Source organism: Stegostoma tigrinum, chromosome 18 (assembly GCF_030684315.1).
Source record: "Stegostoma tigrinum isolate sSteTig4 chromosome 18, sSteTig4.hap1, whole genome shotgun sequence".
Lineage (NCBI taxonomy): Eukaryota > Metazoa > Chordata > Chondrichthyes > Orectolobiformes > Stegostomatidae > Stegostoma > Stegostoma tigrinum.
In genome coordinates, this window is record NC_081371.1 from 45721428 (window position 1) to 45744297 (window position 22870).

The window sequence follows — 22870 nt, forward strand, 5'->3', positions numbered from 1 at the left end:
TTAAATTAAAATTAAGGAAATACTTGTTGAACATTCTTATTTGAAGTTCTGGGCACAATCTTTGTTAATGTGTTCAATATGTAATAAGGTTGGGGTGGAGGGGATTTTTCTTTTTAAAACCTCATTTGTGAAGACACACACAATGTTAGCGAGTTTTGAGAAGATTTGTAGCTCAGGTTGAGGTTCTGATGTCAGTTTGCTCGCTGAGCTGGAAGGTTTGTTTTCAGACGTTTCGTCACCATGCTGGGTAACATAATCAGTGAGCATCCGGTGAAGCGCTGGTGTTATGTCCCGCTTTCTATTTATGTGTGTAGGTTTCCTTGGTTTGGTGATGTCATTTCCATAAATAGAAAGCCAGACATAACACCAGCACTTCACCAGAGGCTCACTGATTATGTTACCCAGAATGGTGACAAAACGTCTGAAAACGAACCTTTCAGCTCAGCAAGCAAACTTGCATCCACAGATACAATGTGTGCATTAATTACTGAAAGAACCTAGCTGAAAATTTTCCATCAACATAGAAAATAAAGCTGAGTGCTCTATAGATTTATAATATCTTACTTACAAAACTACACAGCTTACAAAGATAAGGTGAGGCTTAAAAGTGTTACAAAGCATAATAAATTCCAATTCTTTGCGAATACCATTCTTAAGGATTCTTACAACACTGCAGGATTAAAGAAAAACGTCATTTATTTAGACACATGCTTTAAAAGTTAACAAACACAAAGTATAAAGCATAAATATGCTTACAAAAAAGTTCATGTACAAAACAACTACATCCTTTCCCTTCACTTCACAGTGGGACAACACAGTTTGGAACACTAGTAGGCTTGTTCAAGATGGGACTCTCAAATTTAGATGTAATCAAGCTCATTTCAAATTAAAACAACTGCTTCTGGATTTTCCAGAGTATAATTTGATTGAATAATGTGACGTCCAGTCATCAAGCTTTTGCTTCATGAACAGCAAAACTGCTGTCAGCAAATGTTTCAAGTTTTTCTCAAAAGATTTCTAGTCAACTTAGTTAAGTTTCCTTTCCCTGATCATCATCTTCTATCTTTTTGATTTCACTCTTTAAATAGTTGATTGCTTCACGACTTGCTTTCAATCTTTCTTTAAACTCTGCAATTTCAAAGCTGGTCTTCTTCTTGGCAGCTTCCAGCTTTTCCCTAGTTTTAACCTCAAGCTCAGCAACTAGAAAAAAAAAGTAAATTTTATCATTATAGGCATAAATTCTGTAAAATTAATCAAATTTATTCATTTTTGTACAGAACTACTAACAGTTATTTAACTTGTCACAAAACTGCCTGGCTGCCTTTATACTTCAAAGCTCCTTTATCAATAACTTTGAATTTTTGGATGAATTACACATTGGAAAGGAACTTTGGAGATGGGTTTTATTTACGTAAAGAGAGGCTTTAAAACATAATCCAGACTTGAATCAAGAAGTACCAATAGCTGAAAATGGATGACTATTACAATTTGCAAGAACACACTGATGCACAAACTTCCTTTTCATGTATCTCAAATTTAATCTGTTTCTACAGCAACATTAAGACACAGCTGTACTCTCCAGCTAGCCCAGCAAGGAAGTGCACCTTCCCAGCTAGCTAAACAAAATGACAATCACAATCAAATCCTTTCCTTATGGTGGAGTGCTTTAAAAATAAATATAACTTATAAAGAGAAGAACAGGAAGGAAGGAAGGAACAGGAGAACAAAATGTCCTCTATCCAATGAACTACCATTAACTAAAATAGTCAATATCAATCACTGCTGTTGCATTCCTAGGTGAAATTAATACATGTACCACGTGAGGTGTAATGGAGTAATTCCAACAATCATAGTCCAAGAATAAATCTTTCATGTATTTTAAAGAAGGTCTCTATAACATAGTTTGACAGCAGAAAAGCTGGTCAGGATCTCCAATGCTGACTGCTTTCCCACGACATGGATTTCAGTTGAGGACAGAGTTAACCTTGGCTGGGGTACAACTTGCACAGTTACCCTGTGCTAAGTTTACATTTGAAAGGCTAAATTAGTGGGTGACTGGAAGATGGCCACTACTTATTGTGAACCATTACCCCTGGAAGATTTGGGTCTGACTAAGATGAATACAGAACAGAATCCCTACCATGTGAAAACAGGCCTTGCTTTGCTTATAATTAAATGAGTTACTTTTGAAGAGGAGTCATGATTATATAGGGAACCATAACAAATCTTTTTAAGCAGCAATGTCCAATAAAAAAACAACTGTGTTAAAATGACGAGTTAATCAGTTATAACATGGTGTAAAGCTGGATGAACACAGCGGGCCAAGCAGCATCAGAGGAGCAGGAAAGTTGACAAATCAGTTAGTTGGTGCTACCAACCAAAATCTGGAAAGTGGAATAAGGCTAGAAATGATCATTATTGGCTGGCACATTGAGCCAAATAGCATCTTTCCGTGCTGCAAATTTTTCCATGCAATTTGAATCAAACAATGGTCAATATAGCTAGACAACATGCAACTCTTCTTCAATTAATGCATCAGGAACTTTTACATCCACCTGAACAGTTAGGATTTCAATCCAATATCTCATCTAAAAACTGGTAGCTCTGAAAGCTTAGTGCTACCTGTACAGTAATAAAGTATCAGTCCTTATGTTCATGATCTGGAAGGAGATCTGATTTTTGATGCGGACGTATGCTATTAATGCTCCTGCATTGCTGGCCATAAAACATTTAAGAAAGAAATGGTCTGTGTGTTAAACTGCTCATGTTATTTGTTTTCCTCCTTTACAATAATTTGCAAGTGTACATTCAAAATACAGTTACTGCACAATGCCCAATCATTTACAACCATTTGGTGCAGATGGCTCTATCTACAAAAATCTAACTTGAAATATCTGATACTCAGGAAATACATTACACAAGTAGCATTTTTAAAAAGCCATAACTGAAGCAACTATATAGAAATTGTGAAAGGCACTACATCAATTTCTTTTTAACCGTCAGTTGTTACAAAGGCTTTATATTCAAGGAAACAAATGATCAAAAGCACTTTTTAGAATTACATAACTGTACTTTTTAATCTAACTTATCTACTCAGGTATATCAGTAAGATCTTACACTCAGTTTCATGTTTGTAGGCTCCAAGTGTCAATTGTCGAGATGTTGTCAACAGCTGTTGCATCATTGCAGTTGGATCTTGAAAAATCTAGATTGGAAAATAGGCAAATAGGAAATCGGATTCTCTCAATGTCTTTGCCTATTTAAAAAATATTCAACTGAAGGTTTGTCTGTCTTTCTGGTCATCTAAAAAGATTTATTGAGTTACATTACTTTGATAGAACGAACACACATACAAGGAACAAAAACAGATCACTCAACCCAAGCCTGAAATCTACCGCATTGAAATGTTCAACATGCAAAGCAAAATGATAAAGCTGATCTTAACTTCAACTTTATATTCCTGCATACTGCTGACAATCTTTCATTCCCTTAGAAATCAAACATTTATCTTCCTCTGCCATAAACCTACGTAAAGATTCTGCATCCACTGCCTTTTGAGGAAGGGAATTCCAAAGTCAGGCAACTCTTAGAGAAAATGAAATTCTCATTTCTGTCTGCAACAGGCACCACTTTATTTTTAAACCATGAACATGAGTACTAGATTCTCTCCAGAAGAAACATCCTTTCCGCATCTACATGGTCATGTCCCCGCAGGATCTTGTAAGACTATAAGACACTGGAGTGGAAGTAAGGCCATTCGGCCCATCGAGTCCACTCTGCCATTTAATCATGGCTGATGGGCATTTCAACTCCACTTCCCTGCACTCCCTCCGTAGCCCTGCCCTTCATTCCTTGTGAGATCAAGAATTTATCAATCTCTGCCTTGAAGACATTCAATTTCCCCGCCTCCACTGCTCTCCGTGGCAATGAATTCCACAAGCCCACCACACACTGTCTGAAGAAATGTCTCCTCAATTCCATTCTAAATTGACCCCCACTAATTCTAAGGCTGTGCCCACGGGTCCTAGTCTCCCCACCTAACAGAAACAACTTCCCAGCATCCACCCTTTCTAAGCCATACATTATCTTGTAAGTTTCTCTTAGATCTCCCCTCAACCTTCTAAGCTCGAATGAATACAATTCCAGGATCCTTAGCTGTTCATCGTACGTTAAACCTACCATTCCAGGGATCAACCGTGTGAATCTCTACTGGACACGCTCCAGCGCCAGTATGTCCTTCCTGAGGTGTGGGGCCCAAAATTGGACACAGTATTTTAAATGGGGCCTACCTAGAGCTTTATAAAGCCTCAGAAGCACATTGCTGCTTTTATATTCCAACCCTCTTGAGATAAACGCCAACATTACATTCGCTTTCTTAATCACGGACTCTACCTGCAAGTTAACCTTTAGACAATCCTGGACCAACACTCCTAGATCCCTTTGTACTTCTGCTTTACAAATTTTCTCACCATTTAGAAAATAGTCCATGCCTGAATTCTTTTTTCCAAAGTGCAAAACCTCGCATTTGCTCACGTTGAATTTCATCACCCATTTCCTGGACCACTCTCCTAAACTATCTAAATCTTTCTGCAGCCTCCCCACCTCCTCAGTACTACCTGCCTGTCCACCTATCTTAGTATCATTGGCAAACTTCGCCAGAATGCCCCCAGTCCCTTCATCCAGATCATTAATATATAAAGTCAACAGCTGCGGCCCCAACACTGAACCCTGCGGGACACCACTCATCACCGGTTGCCATTACGAGAAAGAGCCTTTTATCCCAACTCTCTGCCTGTTGTCAAACAACCAAACCTCAATCCAAGCCAGTAGCTCACCTCAAACATCATGGGCCCTCACCTTACTCAGCAGCCTCCCATGAGGCACCTTATCAAAGGCCTTTTGGAAGTCTAGATAGATAACATCTACTGGGTTTCCCTGGTCTAACATACTTGCTACCCCTTCAAAGAATTCTAACAGGTTTGTCAGGCACGACCTCCCCTTACTAAATCCATGCTGACTTGTTCTAATCAGACCCTGCACTTCCAGGAATTTAGAAATCTCATCCATGACAATGGATTCAAGAATTTTACCAACTACCGAGGTTAGGCTAATCGGCCTATAATTTTCCATCTTTTGTCTTGATCCTTTCTTAAACAAGGGGTTACAACAGCGATTTTCCATTCATCTGGACCTTTCCCAGACTCCAGTGACGTTTCAAAGATCACAACCAAAGCCTCCGCTATTTCCTCAGCCACCTCCCTCAGAACTCAAGGATGTAGCCCATCAGGGCCAGGAGATTTATCAATTTTTAGACCTTTTAGCTTTTCTAGCACTTTCTCTTTTGTAATGCCTACCATACTCAACTCTGCCCCCGACTCTTCCTAATTGTTGGCATACTACTCATGTCCACTGTGAAGACTGACACAAAGTACTTATTAAGTTCTTCAGCTATTTCCTTATCTCCCTTCCAGCATCAATTTGGAATGTTTCAATTAAACTACCTTATTCTTCCAAACCCCAGAAGGATACAGGTATGGCCTGTCTAGCTTTTCCTCATAAGGCAATACACCCATTCCAGGTATGAATCTGGTGAACCTTCTCTGAATGGCTTCTAATTCATTAGCATCCTTCTGTAAGTACAGTGACCCAGATGCAGTCTCACTAATGCTTGCATCACTGAAGCATCATCTCCCTACTCTTGCAATCAATTCCCCTCACAATAAAACAATATTCTATTAGCTGTCCTGATTACTTGCTGTATATACAGACTAAGCTTGTGCGATTCACGCACAAGGATACCCAGATCTCTCTGTATCTCAGAGCTCTGCAACTGCTCACCATTTAGATAATATGCCTTTTTAAAAATCGTTTATGCTAAAATGTACACATTTCCCACATGGTACTCCATTTGGCACATCATTGCAGCCTCACTTAACCTGTCTATATCCCTCTGTAGGCTCCATATCTCCTCTTCATAACTCACGTTCCTAACTATCTTTGCAGAGATTACATACAATTTTGGCCCCCTTAGTTGAGGAGAGATGTGGCTGTGCTGAGGAAGGATGTAGTTGTATTGGAGGCAGTTCAAAGGAGCTTCACTCGATAGATTCCAGAGATGAGGGGTTCGTCATATGGACAGAAACTGAGCAGCTTAGTGCTATATTCTCCAAGGTTTCAAAGAATGAAAGATCTAATTGACATGTGTAAGATGCTAAAGGGGAATTACAAAGTACTTGTAGATAAGATGTTCCTCATGTACAGCAATCTTGAATGAGGTCCTAGGGTAGCAGATTTAAATCAGAGGTGATGAGGAGAAATTACTTCTCTCAAAAGACTGTGAATCTGTGAAGTTCATTGTCCCAGAATGTAACAGATGCTAGGGACCTCAAAGTAAATTTGAGGAGGTAGATTTGAAATTAGTAATGGGTTGAAGAGTTAGAGACGGTGAACAGAAAAGTGGAATTGATGCTAAATTGAGATTAACCATAATCATATCAAATGCAGAGCAGGGTCAAGCAGCTGAATTGCCTCCACCTGCTCCTAATTCTTAAAACTATTTTCAGCAAATTTAGCCACCGTACCTTTAGTTGTTTCATCCAAATCTTTCAAATGAAGTGTAAAGAATTGACTAACCCCTGTGGTATACCACTCGACATCCTGCCAGTTTGAAAAAGATCCATATATTCTACTTCCTGCTTCCTCGGAGCCAGCCAATGTGTCACACCCAAAACTGAGATTTTATTTTCTATAAGGTTTTACAGTATAAAACATTTTCAAACTGCAATTCTTGTGGTCTTTCAACTTTTGCACTCTGATCAAGTTAGGTTATGGAACCTAAAGAATATAGAACACTTGTGCAGAACATGTGCCATTGAATTGTAGTTAGTTAAGAAACTTTACATTTAGAAACCCGCGAGTTTCTTTTTGTCCTTACCATTTCATCATAAAATTCAGAGACTACTGTCTTTTTGCCCAACATTACATTGCTATCAGACTGAAACAGCTTCAGCAAGTGATAAAGAGTCACCTATTTAACAGAAAGAATCATAGTAAATTATTTAAATATAGAATATTTTAACAACTATCACCAAAATCAATTAGATATCAGCAGGTTAGTCACATAGCAAGGACGTTCAAGGCTTTGGGAGTAAATGTATAATCAATAAATTAGTTTTCCAGCTGAAGAGAGGTCCTCCTGGCTTGTTGTAATCCACATTCCGGAAATAAAAATGTAAAAGCGCTGGACTAAATAAATGTGCTTGAGAAGCATTATGATACAGAACATATAATTATTAGGAAAGAATTTCAATGGCTATTATCCTTCAGTCCCTCTGAAATTTCACCCACTTCTCTGTGGTTTTAGCTGACACGATACAGAATGGAAAAGTATCCCATTAACTGTAAAGACAGATCCAATACAAATTTGGGCAGAAACAGATGTCAATTTACAGGATGCTACAACCAAGCCAAAATGATGTTCTGCCTATTGCACAAATCAGTAATATGGAAAATGAATTTTGGTGCTGGGGTGAAGCTAGCAATAGCAAATACTAGTAGATTGTACTAAACAGCATATCTCCTCAACTGTCTGCATTAAGAACTATGACTATACATTACAGTCCTGCATTGCAAAACTTGCATTGCATAGTCTAAAATTAGATGTGATTCTACAATTGGACAACATTTACTGGGCAATCCAGAATGTGAAAAATTACACTGACAACAAAGTTACAATTGTCAGTAGGGCTCACAATGTGACGCACTTGCACATGCTGGAAGCTACACATCATAGTAGGCAGGGCCCTGTTCTTTACAGACAGAAATAACATGTGCATGCACTTCATCTGTTTCAACTCAACAAAACAGATGACCATCATTCCTTGGTTCATTTCTTAGGGCAAAGCCCTCACCAATCAGAACCAACCTTATAGTTTAAGATTTAAGCAAAGCTTGATGGCTGATTGTCTCAAGGCTTCTACCAGAATTCACTCATCAACCAAGCAGCACTCTCCTCTCACGTACAATAAATGTTGCTTTTCCCTTTGAATCAATATTCTTGCATATTAAACTGATAAGTACAAGGTGAGAAGTCTCAGCAAAATGTGTCTTTTATTCAGCAAAACTCAAGTACACTACCAAATACTATTCCTCGTGACCAAGAGGTTGCTTTGGAAATTTGAAATTAGACATGCTTCTTACCGGCCTTTCATTTGGATCAATGAAGAAAATTTTTATGATAATTTCAAATTCACCCCATCCTGTTTCTGTGATTTCATATGGTGGCTTCGTAACAACTGGAGACAGGATAGAGAAAGGTAAATCAACTTATTAAAATAGTTTTCAGAAATCTATTGGATTTAAATATTCAATAAATAGAGTAAAATTATAAAGCTGCAAGAAAGTGTTTTTATGTCTACAATTCCGTTGAAATTTTGTCAATTAAAAATACTTGTCCTGGACATGAAGATGACACTGACAAGGCAATATTTAATGTTTGTTTCTAGTTGCTTGAGGCTATCAAAAATCAGTCACATTGCAAGGGCCTAAAGTCAGATGTTGACCAGATTTTTGTTTTTATTTACTCATTTTGTGGAAGGTAGGCATCGCTGCCCGGGCCAGCATTTCTTGCCCGTCCCTAGTTGCCCCTTGAGAAGGTGGTGGTGAGCTGCCATCTTGAACCACTGCAGTCCACCTGCTTTTGGTTGACCCACACTGCCATTAGGGAGGAAATTGAAGGATTTTGACCCAGCGACAGTGAAGGTACGGTGATATATTTCCAAGTCAGGATGGTCAGTGGCGTGGAAGGGAGCTTGCAGGTGTGGTGATCCTATGTATCTGCTGTCTTTGTTCTTCTCGATGGAGGTAGTTGTGCATTTAGAATGTGCTGTCTGAGAATCTTAAATGAATTTCTGCAGTGCATCTTGTAGGCAGTAACAGCAACATGCACACAGAGTGCCAGAGGTGGAGGGGTTAGATGTAGTGACAATCCAGCAGGCTTTGTCCTGGATGGTATCAAACTTCAAGCGATGTTTGGGCTGCACTCACCAAACAAGTGAGGAGTATTCCACCACACTCCTGACTTGTGTCTTGCAGATGGTGGACAGGCTTTCAGGAGTCAGGAGGTGAGTAACTTGTTACAGTATTCCCAGCCTCTGATCTGCTCTTATAGCTGCTGTGTTTATGTGGTGACTGTACAGGATAAGCTTGGCTAGGGAGGCAGCAAGGTCTGGAGTACAAGTCTTCAGTACCATTGCTGGAATGTTATCTGGGCCCATGGCCTTTGCAGTATCCAGTGCCTCCAACCGTTTCTTGACATCATGTGCAGCCAAACAAATTGGCTGAAAACTGGTATTTGTTATGCTGGGAACCCCTCGAGGAGGCCAAGATGGATCATCCACTCGGCACTTCTGGCTGAAGATTGCTGCTAAAGCTTCAGCCTTATCTTTTGCACTGATGTGCTGGGCTCCTTCATCATTGAGGACGGGGATATTTGTGGACCTTTTTCCTCCAATGAGTTGTTTAATTGTCCACCATTCCTGACTGGATGTGGCAGGACTTCAGAGCTTAGGTCTGATCTGTCGGTTATGGGATCACTTAGCTCTGTTTATCACTCGCTGCTTATGTTGTTTGACATGCAAGTAGTCTTGATTGGTGGCTTCACCAGGTTGAAATCTCATCTTCAGATATGCCTGATGCTGCTCCTAGCATGCCCTCCTGCACTCTCCATTGAACTAGGGTTGATAACCATAACCATCAAGCCAGGGTGAGTGGGGCATATGCTAGGCCTTAAGGTTACAGATGGTCCTGGAGTACAATTCTGCTGCTGTTGATGGCCCACACTGCCTCATGGATGCCCAGTCTTGGGTTGCTAGATCTGTGTAAAGTCTGTTCCATTCAGCACAGAGATAGTGGCACATAACATGAGGAGGTTATTCTCAAATGTGAAGGCGGGACTTCACCTTCACAAGGACTGTGCGATGGTCACTCTTATTGATATTGTCATTTACAGATATATCTGCAGCTGACAGACTGTTAAGGATGAGGTGAAGTATGTTTTTCCCTCCTGCTGACTCCCCCACCACCTACCGCAGACCCAGTCTAGCAACTACGTCTTTTAGGACCCAACCAGCTCAATCTGTAGCACTGTTCCTGAGTCAGTCCTTCATACAGAGGGATCTAAGCATACAGATCCACAATTCCCTGTAAGTGACAACACAAGCGGAGAAGGTGGTCAAGGTGGTATATGGCATGCTTGCCTTCATCAACCCAGGCACAGAGTTTCAAACTGGCAACACATGATGCAGCTACACAGAACTGGAGTCAGTTAGGCTACATGTGGAATACTGCGTACAGTTCCAGCTGCCACACTGCCCAAAAGATGTCGAGGTTTTGGAAAGGGTACAGAAAAGATTTACCAGGACAGTGCCCGATTTGGAGGGCGTTAGCTATGAGGACAGTTTTGGACAAACCTGGCTTGTTGTCACTTGAGCATTGGAGGCTGACTGAGGATCTGACAGTGTTTACAGAAGTATGAAAGACATGGATAGGTGAATAGTTGGGGTTCTTTCTCCCCAGATAGAAATGTCAAATTACTAGGGGATATGGGTTTAAAGTAAAAGGGGGCTAGTTTATTAGAGATGTGAGGGGCAAGATTTTTACACAGTGGGTGCTAAGTGCTTGTAATGTGCTGTCAGACAATGTGGTAGAAGCAGATACAATAACAACATTTAACAGCATCTCGACAGATACATGAATAGGCAGGAAAGAGAGGAATATGGATCATGTAGAGAGAAGGGATTTTTAGTTTAGAAAAGCATCATGTGTCGGTGGAAGATTGGTGGACTGAAGGGTTTGTTCTTGCACTGTATTATTTTTTGCTCATTGAAGGGCTTTGCTGAACAAGTTCAATGTTTATGATTCCTGTACGTCATGCTGGCTAATAAACGATCTGATATGCTGAATATAATTTCCTGTCAATGTGCAATCAGCAGTCATAGTGCCTGGGTAGTTAGCCTACTATCATAACCACCGACCTTACCCACAGTATCACTGAAATGGCCAGAAATGATTGTCCTGATATTTCCTTTCACATTCAAATGATAAGGCAGCAGCCAAGATTTTCCATCGTGCAAGAAGGAATTTATACATCTTTGTAAGACAACCAACTATTAATATGTAGAATCTTTTCATGCTGTTATTTTGTATTGGCAGCAGAAATTATGTACGAGCTAAAATGAAAAGATTATTAGAAAGTATGTGGAATCATTAATTGAAACTTAAGACAGGATCTCTTTAACTTTACACAATGTTTTATCTGAAACTTTTGTTTTAATGACATCTTTTGAAATGACTGAATTGGCATCATATATGCATGGTCAGGATTACCATAGCTATAGCATGCTTGTCGTCTGCATATATTCATGGTAGATCCTGATAGTATCTGATAATTACATAACAGTTACACCCATAACTGCAGAATTGCTCAATTAACTTCCAACATGCAGTTCTGGCACAGACTTTACAAGACAGATATAACCTGTCTGTTCAAATACTAACAAATTTGCCTGTTTCTAGCATAACATGGTGTAGAGCTGGATGAACACAGCAGGCCAAGCCGCATCAGAGGAGCAGGAAGGCTGACGTTTCAGGCCTAGACCCTCCATGTCTGAAGAAGGGTCCAGGCCGAAACGTCGGCCTTCCTGCTCCTCTGATGCTGCTTGACCTGCTGTGTTCATCCAGCTCTACACCTTGTTATCTCAGATTCTCCAGCATCTGCAGTTCCTTCTATCTCTTTGTTTCGAACAACTTGTTTGCAATTTTACAATTTAAAAAAAACTTACTGGAACATATTGTCCAAAAGGTATTTTAAAAAAGAAACTTGCCTCTTAGTGGGTTTCCATAGCTTTCATGCAACTTGAACTGAATTTTCTTTACATATGCAGACATGTCCTATAACAAAAAATAAATATTTAGTCCTGTTCATGCCAGTCTCAATTTTTATAAGAAAAGTATTATGGTGGCATCAAGATAGACAATACAGACATTTGATTATACAGAATAGGGCTTGAACTCATAACATTACCAGCTTTCAGAATGCTACCAAGTAAAGGCTAACACATTTACTAGGCATCAAACCAATAACTTTCTTGATCACATAATTCTACAACTTGCTGTCTTAATTAGAGAGAGCTTGGACAATCCAGTCCTGATCACTTTTCTTAAACTGAGATACCTATTTTTGACAATCTAGTCACTTACTGACACGCAGAATCTTTTCATGCTGTTATTTTGTATTGGTAGCAGAAATTGAGTACGAGCTAAAATATACTATTTGATGTGCACATAAGTAACTTAGCTGCTCACCCCTAACCAGACAATGGATGAAATTGAACCCAGCAGTTATTTCAATAGTCACTAAGGAACATGCGCAATGCAATGTTACTTTTAAGTCTAGAGAATGATAATAAATGTTTACACTTTGATATTCAGGATACAGTAATTAAGCAACAAGCATTCGTTATTTCAATTTCCAGATGAAGGTTATGTCAGACTTTATGAAGCATTACAAAACTGAATCACCCTAAAACAGTCTTAAATCAAAAAGTAGAAAGATCAACTGATTTGAAGTGTCTACAAGTTACAATATATTCTATGCATGTCCTCCTAACAATCTAACAAAAATATGATACAATTTATAAATTAGCTTTGTATTGCTTCATAATGTTTGACATTCAGTTATTATAACTTTTAAGTACATACCAAAGATTAAATAGCAGAACTCACTTCGTTCCTGTAAGGTTTTACATACACTGTCCACTGATGAGTATGTCCATCTTCCTCTCGTTTCTTTCCAAAATAACGAGCAACATTTCCAAAGACTATTGGTTTAACTATTGTGACACCCTATATATGAGAACATCAAGAAAATATGTCTTAGTTTCTCAATGTTTCCTGAATGTTAAGGAATGATCGACTTTAAAAAAAAGTTACAAAAACACATAAGAAACCAGAAATGATAATATTTCAATACCAACTTTCAGACAGCAATGCAAAAGGAACAAATTAAATTAGCTACCCCTCAGTCACCAAAGCAGGCTTTCTTGTTAAGAGTTTAAGTAAATATTCCTGAATCAACCTGTTCAGAGACATTCTTACAAACTTCAGGAGCAGGTGGGACTAGAACCCAGGCCTTCTGGCACAGAGAAACCTAAAGTCCTCCATTGGTAGTCTAAGAAGCATGCTAAACTTACTGAAGAATAAAGCCCAGTAGGGAGAGATCAAAATCAAGAGGTGGAAAATGATACGAGGATAGCTTCAATCATTCACTCTCACTTGAATTTTAAGAATTAAACACTAGCCTATCGATCAGATGTGGACAGATTTTTGATAGCTAAGAAAATTGAGAATATGTGCAAGAGGGTGGAATTGAGATTGCTTGTCAACTATGATTTTGTTGAAGGGCTTGACTTCAGCTCAAATGGTTAAATGGTGTACTCCAAATTCTATTTTAGAATGTTTTTACATAAATCACCATAAGTTATGACCTAGTAACAATGTCAATGATGATGATATCAGAGAAGAAGCCAGGTCTCAGAGTGAGACCTAGCTTGATTGATCATAAGTTTATTTTTTAGTTATCATGATGGTCAGTCAGTGAACATACTGACGAGAAGCTCCAAGCACTCCTAACAAAAGAACACAAAATTATTATAGAAGAGAAGAGGAGGAAAGCTGTACACAGGACAATTTGGAAAGATCTCTATAAACAGCAAAAAGAAAAGTTCCCAACAAGTAAAATACCCCATTTAACCCTTTAATTTCTTATTTAACTGATGAGCTACTAAGAATATCCTCTCAGCGAGTTTCTATATATTCACCATATGATTCTCTGTCATCATCTGTCCAACACACAAAGCTAATTCAACTTTTCCCACATGATCTTTAAAAGCCTCATCTACTTAAACTTGTAAAATTATTTTAAGATTTCTTTCTCACTTTGAAAACCTGGGTAACACACATAAAATGCTCCCACTGGAATTAAAATATTCTTCCCAACTGAGGGTCTCGGCCCGAAACGTCAGCTTTTGTGCTCCTGAGATGCTGCTTGGCCTGCTGTGTTCATCCAGCCTCACATTTTATTATCTTGAACTCAGATTATGGTCTTTGTTTGTCTCTCTGTATGTCATAAAGTTCGATTCTGTAAACATTTCATCGTTAATTTCCCTGGGTAGTTCATCTAATAATTTTACCTGAAGTCACCCGCAGTGGATGTTATCTATTTGGGTTTTAGGAAGGCAGACAACATGGTTTGTAAAACAGACTAATGGTTTAATCAAGCATGATCTCCCACTACTAAAACTGCAAAACATCTACGCATAGATGAGTATATATTAACAAGGTCTGCCAAACAGTTAGTAGAGAGACTACAACAGGAAGTAAAACAAGGCTATAAAATTGACCTGCAAATAGTTGACTGCACAAACATAATGTTCACTGTTTGCGAAATCAACGCTTGTAACAAAAAACTCTGCCTCCATCTAAAAACACACACAAAAAACAGTGAGACCTCAGCACAATGGCGTAAGTGCTTTGTTATCACGTTTCCAAGAATGCATTCCAGTATTTCCTGATACTGTAAGTCACGCAAATTGGTCTATTTCTCTCTCTCTCTCTCTCTCTCTCTCTCTCTATTATAGACGAGTGTCACATTTGCCATGCGCAAATTGACTGGGACAGCTCCACAGAAAGTAAGACCTATTGGAAGATCACAGCTAGTGTATACCACATCCCTGAAAACATCAATGTGGGAGATCACAACAGATCGGGCAGCATCATGGAGACAAAGCAAGCTAATGTTTCAAGAGTCAGGGTTGTACAGCACAGAAACAGGCCCTTCAGTCCAACTCATCCATGCCGACCAGATATCCTAAATTGATATATTTCCATTTGCCAGCATTTGGCCGATATCTTTCTAAATCGTATTGATATATCCATCCAGATGCCTTTTAAATGTTGTCATTTGTACCAGCCCCTACTACTTTGTCTGCCAGCCCATTCTGTAAATGCACCACAATCTGCATGAAAAAAATGCCCTTGGGTCCCTCTTAAATCTTTCCCCTCTCACCCTAAGCCTTTGCCCTCTGGTTGTGCACACCCCAATCTGGGAAAAGACTTGGCTCTTCACCCTATCCATGCTCCTCATGATTTTATGAGCCTCTATAAGGTCACCCTTCAGCCTCTGATGCTCCAGTGAAAATAGCCCCAGCCTATTCAGCCTCTCCCTTTGGCTCAAACCCTCCAACCCTGGCAACATCCTTGTAAATCTTTTCTGAACCCTCTCAAGTCTCACAACATCCTTCCTGTAGCAGGGAGACCACAATTGCATGCAGTATTCCAGAAATGGCTGAACCAATGTCCTGTACAGCCGCAACATGATCTCCTAACTCCTACGTGCAATGCACTGACTAATAAAGGCAAGTATACCAAACACCTTCTTTACTATATAAAAACCGAAAGGACTGCAGATGCTGCACAAATCAGAAACTGCTGGAAAAGCTCAGCAGGTCCAGCAGCATCTCTGAAGAGGAATTAGAGTTAACCGGACCTGCTGAGCTTTAGCAGCTGTTACTGATTTTATGTTGCCTTCTCTCTGTCTGCTGGTACTTCACTTTCTATGAACTATGAACCTACACTCCAAGGTCTCTTCGTTCAGCAACACATCCCACGACCTTATCACTAAGTCCTGCATCAATTTGCCTTTCTAAAATGCAGCACCTCACATTTATCTAAACCACTCCTCAGCCCATCAGATAACCTTCTTCATGTCAGCTCTGATGAAAGAGGAGGTACAGTTAGTAAATTTTCTGATGATACCAAAATTAGTGGTGTAATGGACAGTGAAGTGTGGAGGTAGCTCCATACCTGCATTTCTATCACCTGAAAATACCACAATCTGCAAGTTCCCCTCCGAGTCACAGACCATCCCTTCCTGGAACCACACTGATGATGAGTAAAAAATTTGGAACTCCCTCAGCAACAGGCTGTGGTATACTGACACTACATGGCCTGCAGTGGTTCAAGGCCGGAAAATTAGGGATGTGCATTAATTGGAATGACCCCCCGTACTCCATTCAACCAAAAACACAAATGTGTCTCATTAATAAAATAAGATCTAAAATCTCTTTTTCCTGTTTGGTTTTCTCCCCACAATCTAATTCATCAAAATTTGCAGACAATAGCAAACAATGCCCATCATATTTTTAAAAAATCCTTTAAATCAGCCTTTTACAAACAGGTTATGATACCTCTCGGGCAGGTGAGACTTGAACTCTGACCTCTGCCCCAGAGATCGATGACCATGGCTCTCCATAATTGTGACCAATATGCATGAATTCCAACGTACCTTAATAACAATTAATTGATATGAAATGACAGATGAAGTTTAGTCATACTAGATTTAGCACAAAGTAAGCTAAAGTTTATTATTTTAAGGACTTATTCAACTGAGGCATGAATTTTCCTTTTGAGCATGATAGTATGAAATAATAATAAATATTCAAATTATCTCATACACTTACACAATTAAGAATAAGCCCCTCAGCCTCACTGTCATTTTCTAATCAATGTGTTCAGGAACAGGTGGGTCTTGAACCCAGGCCTCCTGGTTCAGAGGTAAGGACACTACATTGCACCATAATAGCCATGCTCTGCCATTCACTAAGATCATAGTGGATCTGATTACTCCAAATTCCCCCAATCCCATAACGTTTCACCGTGCATCCCATGTTAACCAAGAATGTATTTATTTCTGCATTGAAAATATTCAAGGACTCTGCTTTCACGCCATTTTTTTAAAAGGAGAATTCCAAAGACTCTTAATTCTTTGTGGAGAAACAAAAATGTCTGAAATTGGCAACTCTTATGTTCAAACAGTAATGCCCCAATTTTAGATACTCCCAGAGGAAGAAACATGGTCTCCACACCTTTGCTGTCAGGATGTTGTGTTTTAATCAAATCACCTCCTACTTTTCTACAAACTGGATAAAAACTCTGCCTGTCCAACTATTCCTCAAAATCAACTCCCCTATTCCATAAATTAATCCAGTAAAACTCCAAATTGCTTTCAGCACATTTACATTCTTCCTTTGAAACGGGAGACCAACGCTGTTCATAATCTCATCAGCCCTCTGTATAAGTGAAGTGTAACCTCATTACTTTTGGATTAAATTCCCCTCGCAATAAATGACAGTATTTCTATTTGCTTTCCTAACTACTTGCTGTGTCTGTTCCGTTCTGTGATTCATTAAAAGAAGACCTCCACAACTTCCAGCTCCTTTGTACGTCTTAACACTCATCTCTTCTTTCACTGCCCTGCTAACTGGTTTGCACGTTAGACTAAGAATTACAGATGGTTTTTAGCTTTGTCATCGAGATCCTCTGGAACTCGTCTGTTTTATTCAGGCTGACTGTCTTATTTCCCCGACGATGGACACCAGTCTGACAATCTGAGAGAGATTCACCTCAAGAGGAAAATGTTCATGACGTTCTCTGAATGCTACAACAAAAGAAGTCACTTTCTGGCTGTTCGCAGTTGTGCCACGTTAATAACAATTCTATAGTTACCATTAACATATTGTGGAAATAGGAAAAGCTTCTAACGTTTGCCGTTTGCGGAGGTATATTTGCAGCCTGCTACCCTCTAAAAAGGCTTTTACCTTCACTCTTCCTCCCGAGTCAGGACCGAACTCCGCCATTCTCTTGAACATATTGTTAGAGCGGCGCCGCTTCCGGAACCAGACCCGAACCCGCAGATTCTCGGCAGCAGCGGCGGGAGCCACTAGGCCGCAGCGCCTCCTCGCCCTCTGTTCCCAGCTTCAGCCGGCAGCCCACCGCTCCCCCTGCTGGTCTCTGTGGGAACTGGCCCGCTTTCTTCACCCCCTACTCGGCCGCCGCCGCTGGCTTTCTCAACTAACACGGAGCGAAGCCACACCACCTGGGCTCCCGGCGAGGCAACGCCACTCTCAACACCCTCACCAAAATGGATCCCGCCCCGTTCCCTCATCAACATGGCAGACACACCCGTCACGCCATTCCCTCATCAACATGGCGGGCACAGCCGCCAACGCCTGTTCCCTTATCAATATGGCGTATCCGTGCGCCCAGTCCCTCATCAATATGGCGGAGGCCGCCCACCTTTTCGTTCTGTGCGAAGCCAGCAAGTTGAAACGTTCACCCTCGTTCTTTCCCTCTTCCTGAGGCCTGTCCCATGGAGTCATTTTTAAAGTTCTCGTTTGCTTTATTTAGGGCAGTGAGTATTTCTTGCAGCTCTTTATCCAGCGACTGACCAACTTTGAACCAAGCCCCAACGACAGTAGGATTTTAAGATGGAGATTTCAGAGTTGTTGGAAAGAGAAAGGCCAAAAAATAGATGAAAACAATTAAGTCATCAAAGCACTAGAAACAAGGAAAATGACTCAGAATAAATTTCCGGGTGCCTCACTAGTAATCTCTTCTGGAACATAAACTGAAGAGTGAATGATAATGGGAACTGCAGATGCTGGAAAATCCAAGATAACAAAGTATGAAGCTGGATGAACACAGCAGGCGAAGCAGCATCTCAGGAGCACACAAAGTGGGTGGCCATGGGCACCCGCATGGGCCCAAGCTATTCCTGCCTCTTCGTAGGTTATGTGGAACAGTCCCTCTTCCCCCCTTACACTGGCCCCAAACCCCACCTCTTCCTCTGTTACATTGATGACTGTATCGGCGCCGCCTCTTGCTCCCCAGAGGAACTCGAACAGCTCATTCACTTCACCAACACCTTCCACCCCAACCTCAAGTTCACCTGGGCCATCTCCAACACGTCCCTCACCTTCCTGGACCTCTCAGTCTCCATTTCAGGTAACCAGCTAGAAACTGATGTCCATTTCAAGCCCACTGACTCCCACAGCTACCTAGAATACACCTCCACCCACCCACTCTCCTGCAAAAATTCCATCCCCTATTCCCAATTCCTCTGCATCTGCTCCCTGGATGAGGCATTCCACTCCTGCACATCCCAGATGTCCACGTTCTTCAGGGACCGCAACTTTTCCCCCCGCAGTGGTTGAAAACGCCCTTGACCACGTCTCCTACATTTCCTGCAAACACATCCCTCACACCCCGCCCCCGTCACAGCCGCCCCAAGAGGATCCCCCTTGTTCTCACATACCACCCCACCAACCTCCGGATACAACGCATCATCCTCCGACACTTCTCCATCTACAATCCGACCCCACCACCCAAGCTATTTTTCCCCACCCTTGTCTGCCTTCTGGAGAGACCACTCTCTCCGTGACTCCCTTGTCTGCTCCACACTCCCCTCCAACCCCACCACACCCGGCACCTTCCCCTGCAAGCGCAGGAAGTGCTACACTTGCCCATATCTCCTCCCTCAACCCCATCCCAGGCCCCAAGATGACCTTCCACATCAAGCAGATGTTCACCTGCACATCTGCCAATGTGGTATACTGCATCCACTGTACCCGGTGTGGCTTCCTCTACACTGGGGAAACCAAGCGGAGGCTTGGGGACCGCTTTGCAGAACACCTCCGCTCGGTTCGCAATAAACAACTGCACCTCCCAGTCGCGAACCATTTTAACTCCCCCTCCCATTCCTCAGACGACATGTCCATCATGGGCCTCCTGCAGTGCCACAACGATGTCACCTGAAGGCTGCAGGAACAGCAACTCATATTCCGCTTGGGAACCCTGCAGCCCAATGGTATCAATGTGGACTTCACCAGCTTCAAAATCTCCACTCCCCCAACTGCATCCCAAAACCAGCCCAGCCTGTCTCCGCTTCCCTCACCTGTTCTCCTTCTCACCCATCCCTTCCTCCCACCTCAAGCCACACCTCTATTTCCTACCTACCACCCCATCCCGCCTCCTTGACCTGTCCGTCTTCCCTGGACTGACGTATCCCCTCCGCACCTGTACTCTCCTCTCCACCTATCTTCTTTTCTCTCCATCTTCGGTCCGCCTCCCCCCTCTCCGATGAAGGGTCTAGGCCCGAAACGTCAACTGAAGAATGAGGATGCTTTTTGCAAAATCCAGTACCATTCGCATTCCTGTGACACTGAAACAGTCTTTAATAAGTAATCTTCATGTCACTCAAGTGCAAGACAGATTATCTCAAAGAGAATCTAACCATCACTCTTTTATATTTGATAGCATCATCAGTAGTGAATTCCCCAATGTCAACTACTTAGTGCTCTTACTCTTGAGCAGGAACTGGACTGTGATGTGAAAAGGATCATTTTTCCACCATCCACAAGGCACAAGTCAGCAGTGGGACAGAATGTTCCCTACTTACCAGGACTGCAGCAAAGCTCAACAAGCTTGATATCATATCGCACCAAAAAAAAATCCTGATTTGATCTCCCCCCCCCCCCCAATCTATTACCTTAAACATTCACAACACAAATACAGTGGTAGCAGGGTGTACTGTTTCTTGATAATGCTCCTTCAACTATGCCTTCCAAATCCAATAGCAGAAGGATAAGAACAAGGACAACAGACAAACATAAACAGCATTGTCTTGCAAGCAAGGTGTCCAGCTTTTTCTGGATTCCCTGGAATTTAGATTCCAATCCTGGTTTTAGGCTTTCCAGAACATTATTTAATGCAGATTCCTTGGGGCAGCAAGTGAGGAAACTGCTCAGTCCCCACTTGCTGCACAAATATCTTAAGTGTTTATGGGTGCATAGTTCAGAAGCAGTAGAGTATGTAGAGACCGAACTGTGGCAGTCTAAATTTTGGTCTGGAAACAGTTTTCAGGTTCCTGTCCAGTAATTCAGGACTGTCACAAACCTGAGGTTGAGAAGGAATCCGGAGAGGCTTGAGGAGAAGAAAACCCACTCAAACCTTGGAAGGGACGTTATCCAGCAGCTCAGGAGGCATAGAATCTAGGTACACTCAAAGTAGTGATTGGTGACAAGGACTTTAGGAGGGAGAAAATGGGGCTGGGGAGATGCATTCAAGTGAGTTGGTGTCAAAAATGGATTTGGGAAAGGGGTATCTCTATGTGTTTGCATACTGGGAAACAATAAGGTGCATTATGAAGCTAGCAGTATGCCTACTAGTGCTGTGAATAATTAATATGGCAGATAGGCAGCCTATCGATTATGGTCTTTTTTCCTGGAGTTTCAGTGCCAAAGCTCAATGTTAAGTAACAACAATGCAAATATAATGTACAAAGTATACTTATATTCATTGTATGCATTTATTTTGTAATTACTGAAGATTTATCTAATATATTTATTTATGCACGTACCCTTGTATTTGGTGCATTGTTAGGAGTATGTGAAAAACATGAAGGAATAAGTTGGAAAATCAATATTCTTACAATCTTAAACTATTGCACCAGCAGTCATCAACTGTTTGTGCTGAGTGTGTAGAATTCAAATGTTTATTATTTACAACATTCTCAATAAACATAAATAGTCTAACTTAGAGTGAAGAAAGATGAATCGATAAGAGCGAATCACAGATGCTAAGCTTTTTTCGTATTCATTATTTTTACTTGTATGTTAAACATTCATTTTGAGTTACTTGAAATACTGTTAAACTCAGGGTGGGGCGAACACATTTTCACTGTTGTCCTAGGGAGAATCGTTTTTTCCTGTTTGCAATCTATTATTTTGACTTCCATGGATGAAGGTACTTTCAAATCAGCCACATGTCAGAGAGTCCTATGCAGGCCAGCATTTTTGTTAAACCACAATCCACTGTGAGAACTTACCACAAAAGGACCATTAACATCAACATGAAAATCAGTTATAGGCTCATCGCTGTTTGATAAATTTTTAAAACAAAGATAGACACTGTAGAAGTGTTAGACTGGAAGACTTTGTCATAACTGAAGTTTTATTTACATGACCAGTTTTTTGGAATAAAATGAGGAAAAGAGATTCTATTAATCAAAATACTTAATTAGTGGTGTAGATAACAGTACCAAAATCCTGGTAGGAGGCAAGCAAAATGTTTGCTAAATGTATTAAAGAAGACTTACATTAGTCATACATCTTGTTGTGTATATCTGTTAGCAAACCATGTTTATAGCTAGTCAAACGAATTGTGGTACGTAGAGTACTGCCATCTTTTACTAAATTGCTAGTTTTGGGAATTGGGGCCTGACTGTGCCACAGAAAAAGTCCATTTGAAGAGAAGTTTGAACTGTAGTTGAGGAAGCTGAGAGCTACTGTCCATGAGGCATCACTTTGAGAATCAGAGAGCAGCCAGTGGCACATTTTCACAATGTAGCAAAGGTCCCCTATGGATATATCTGTGCACAAGCCATTCAGCTACAAATTAAATCCACTATGAAATAAAACAAAAACCTAACAATTTCTCTTTATTAAATACTTATCAAATGCATTAATACAAATTAGAAAAGTTGTTTAGCAGCAATTAATCAGAGTTACAGCAGACAAAAATATGTCAACCCACTGGCTTAGTGGTAAGTATATGTGCAGTTGGGTGAATATGCAAAGGTGTCTTCAGAAAAGTACTTTGTGGTATGGCTAGTAAAATACACTATTCAAGCGCATTTCTCTTTCTTTAGACTTCAGTAGGTTGGTACCTGTTTGGCAAGTAAGAAAGGGTGATTAACTTACCTCTGACACAAGCAGAAATTGCTGGAAATGCTCAGCAGGTCTGGCAGCATCTGAAGAGAAATCAGAGTTAATGTTTCTAGGTCCAGTGACCCTTCCTCAGAACCTGCTGAGCATCTCCAGAAATTGTTGTTTTTCATTTCTTATTTGTGGCATCTGCAGTTCTTTCCATTTTGATTAACTTACCTTCCCCATTCTGGTCCGGTCACTGAATTTCT

The 22870-nt window shown here is 40.8% G+C and overlaps 1 protein-coding gene across 1 annotated transcript; it reads right to left on the bottom strand.

The window, feature by feature from the left end:
- Positions 1–678: 678 nt before the first annotated feature.
- yeats4 (YEATS domain containing 4) lies at positions 679–18056 on the bottom strand. The gene is made up of 7 exons (XM_048548288.2): positions 17715–18056; positions 12784–12903; positions 11883–11949; positions 8200–8294; positions 6935–7027; positions 3118–3205; positions 679–1200 (listed from the first exon to the last, which is right to left on the bottom strand). Exons 1-7 carry the CDS (start codon positions 17763–17765, stop codon positions 1031–1033), a joined length of 684 nt encoding a protein of 227 aa, XP_048404245.1. The 5' UTR covers positions 17766–18056; the 3' UTR covers positions 679–1030.
- Between the last annotated feature and the right edge of the window lie 4814 nt (positions 18057–22870).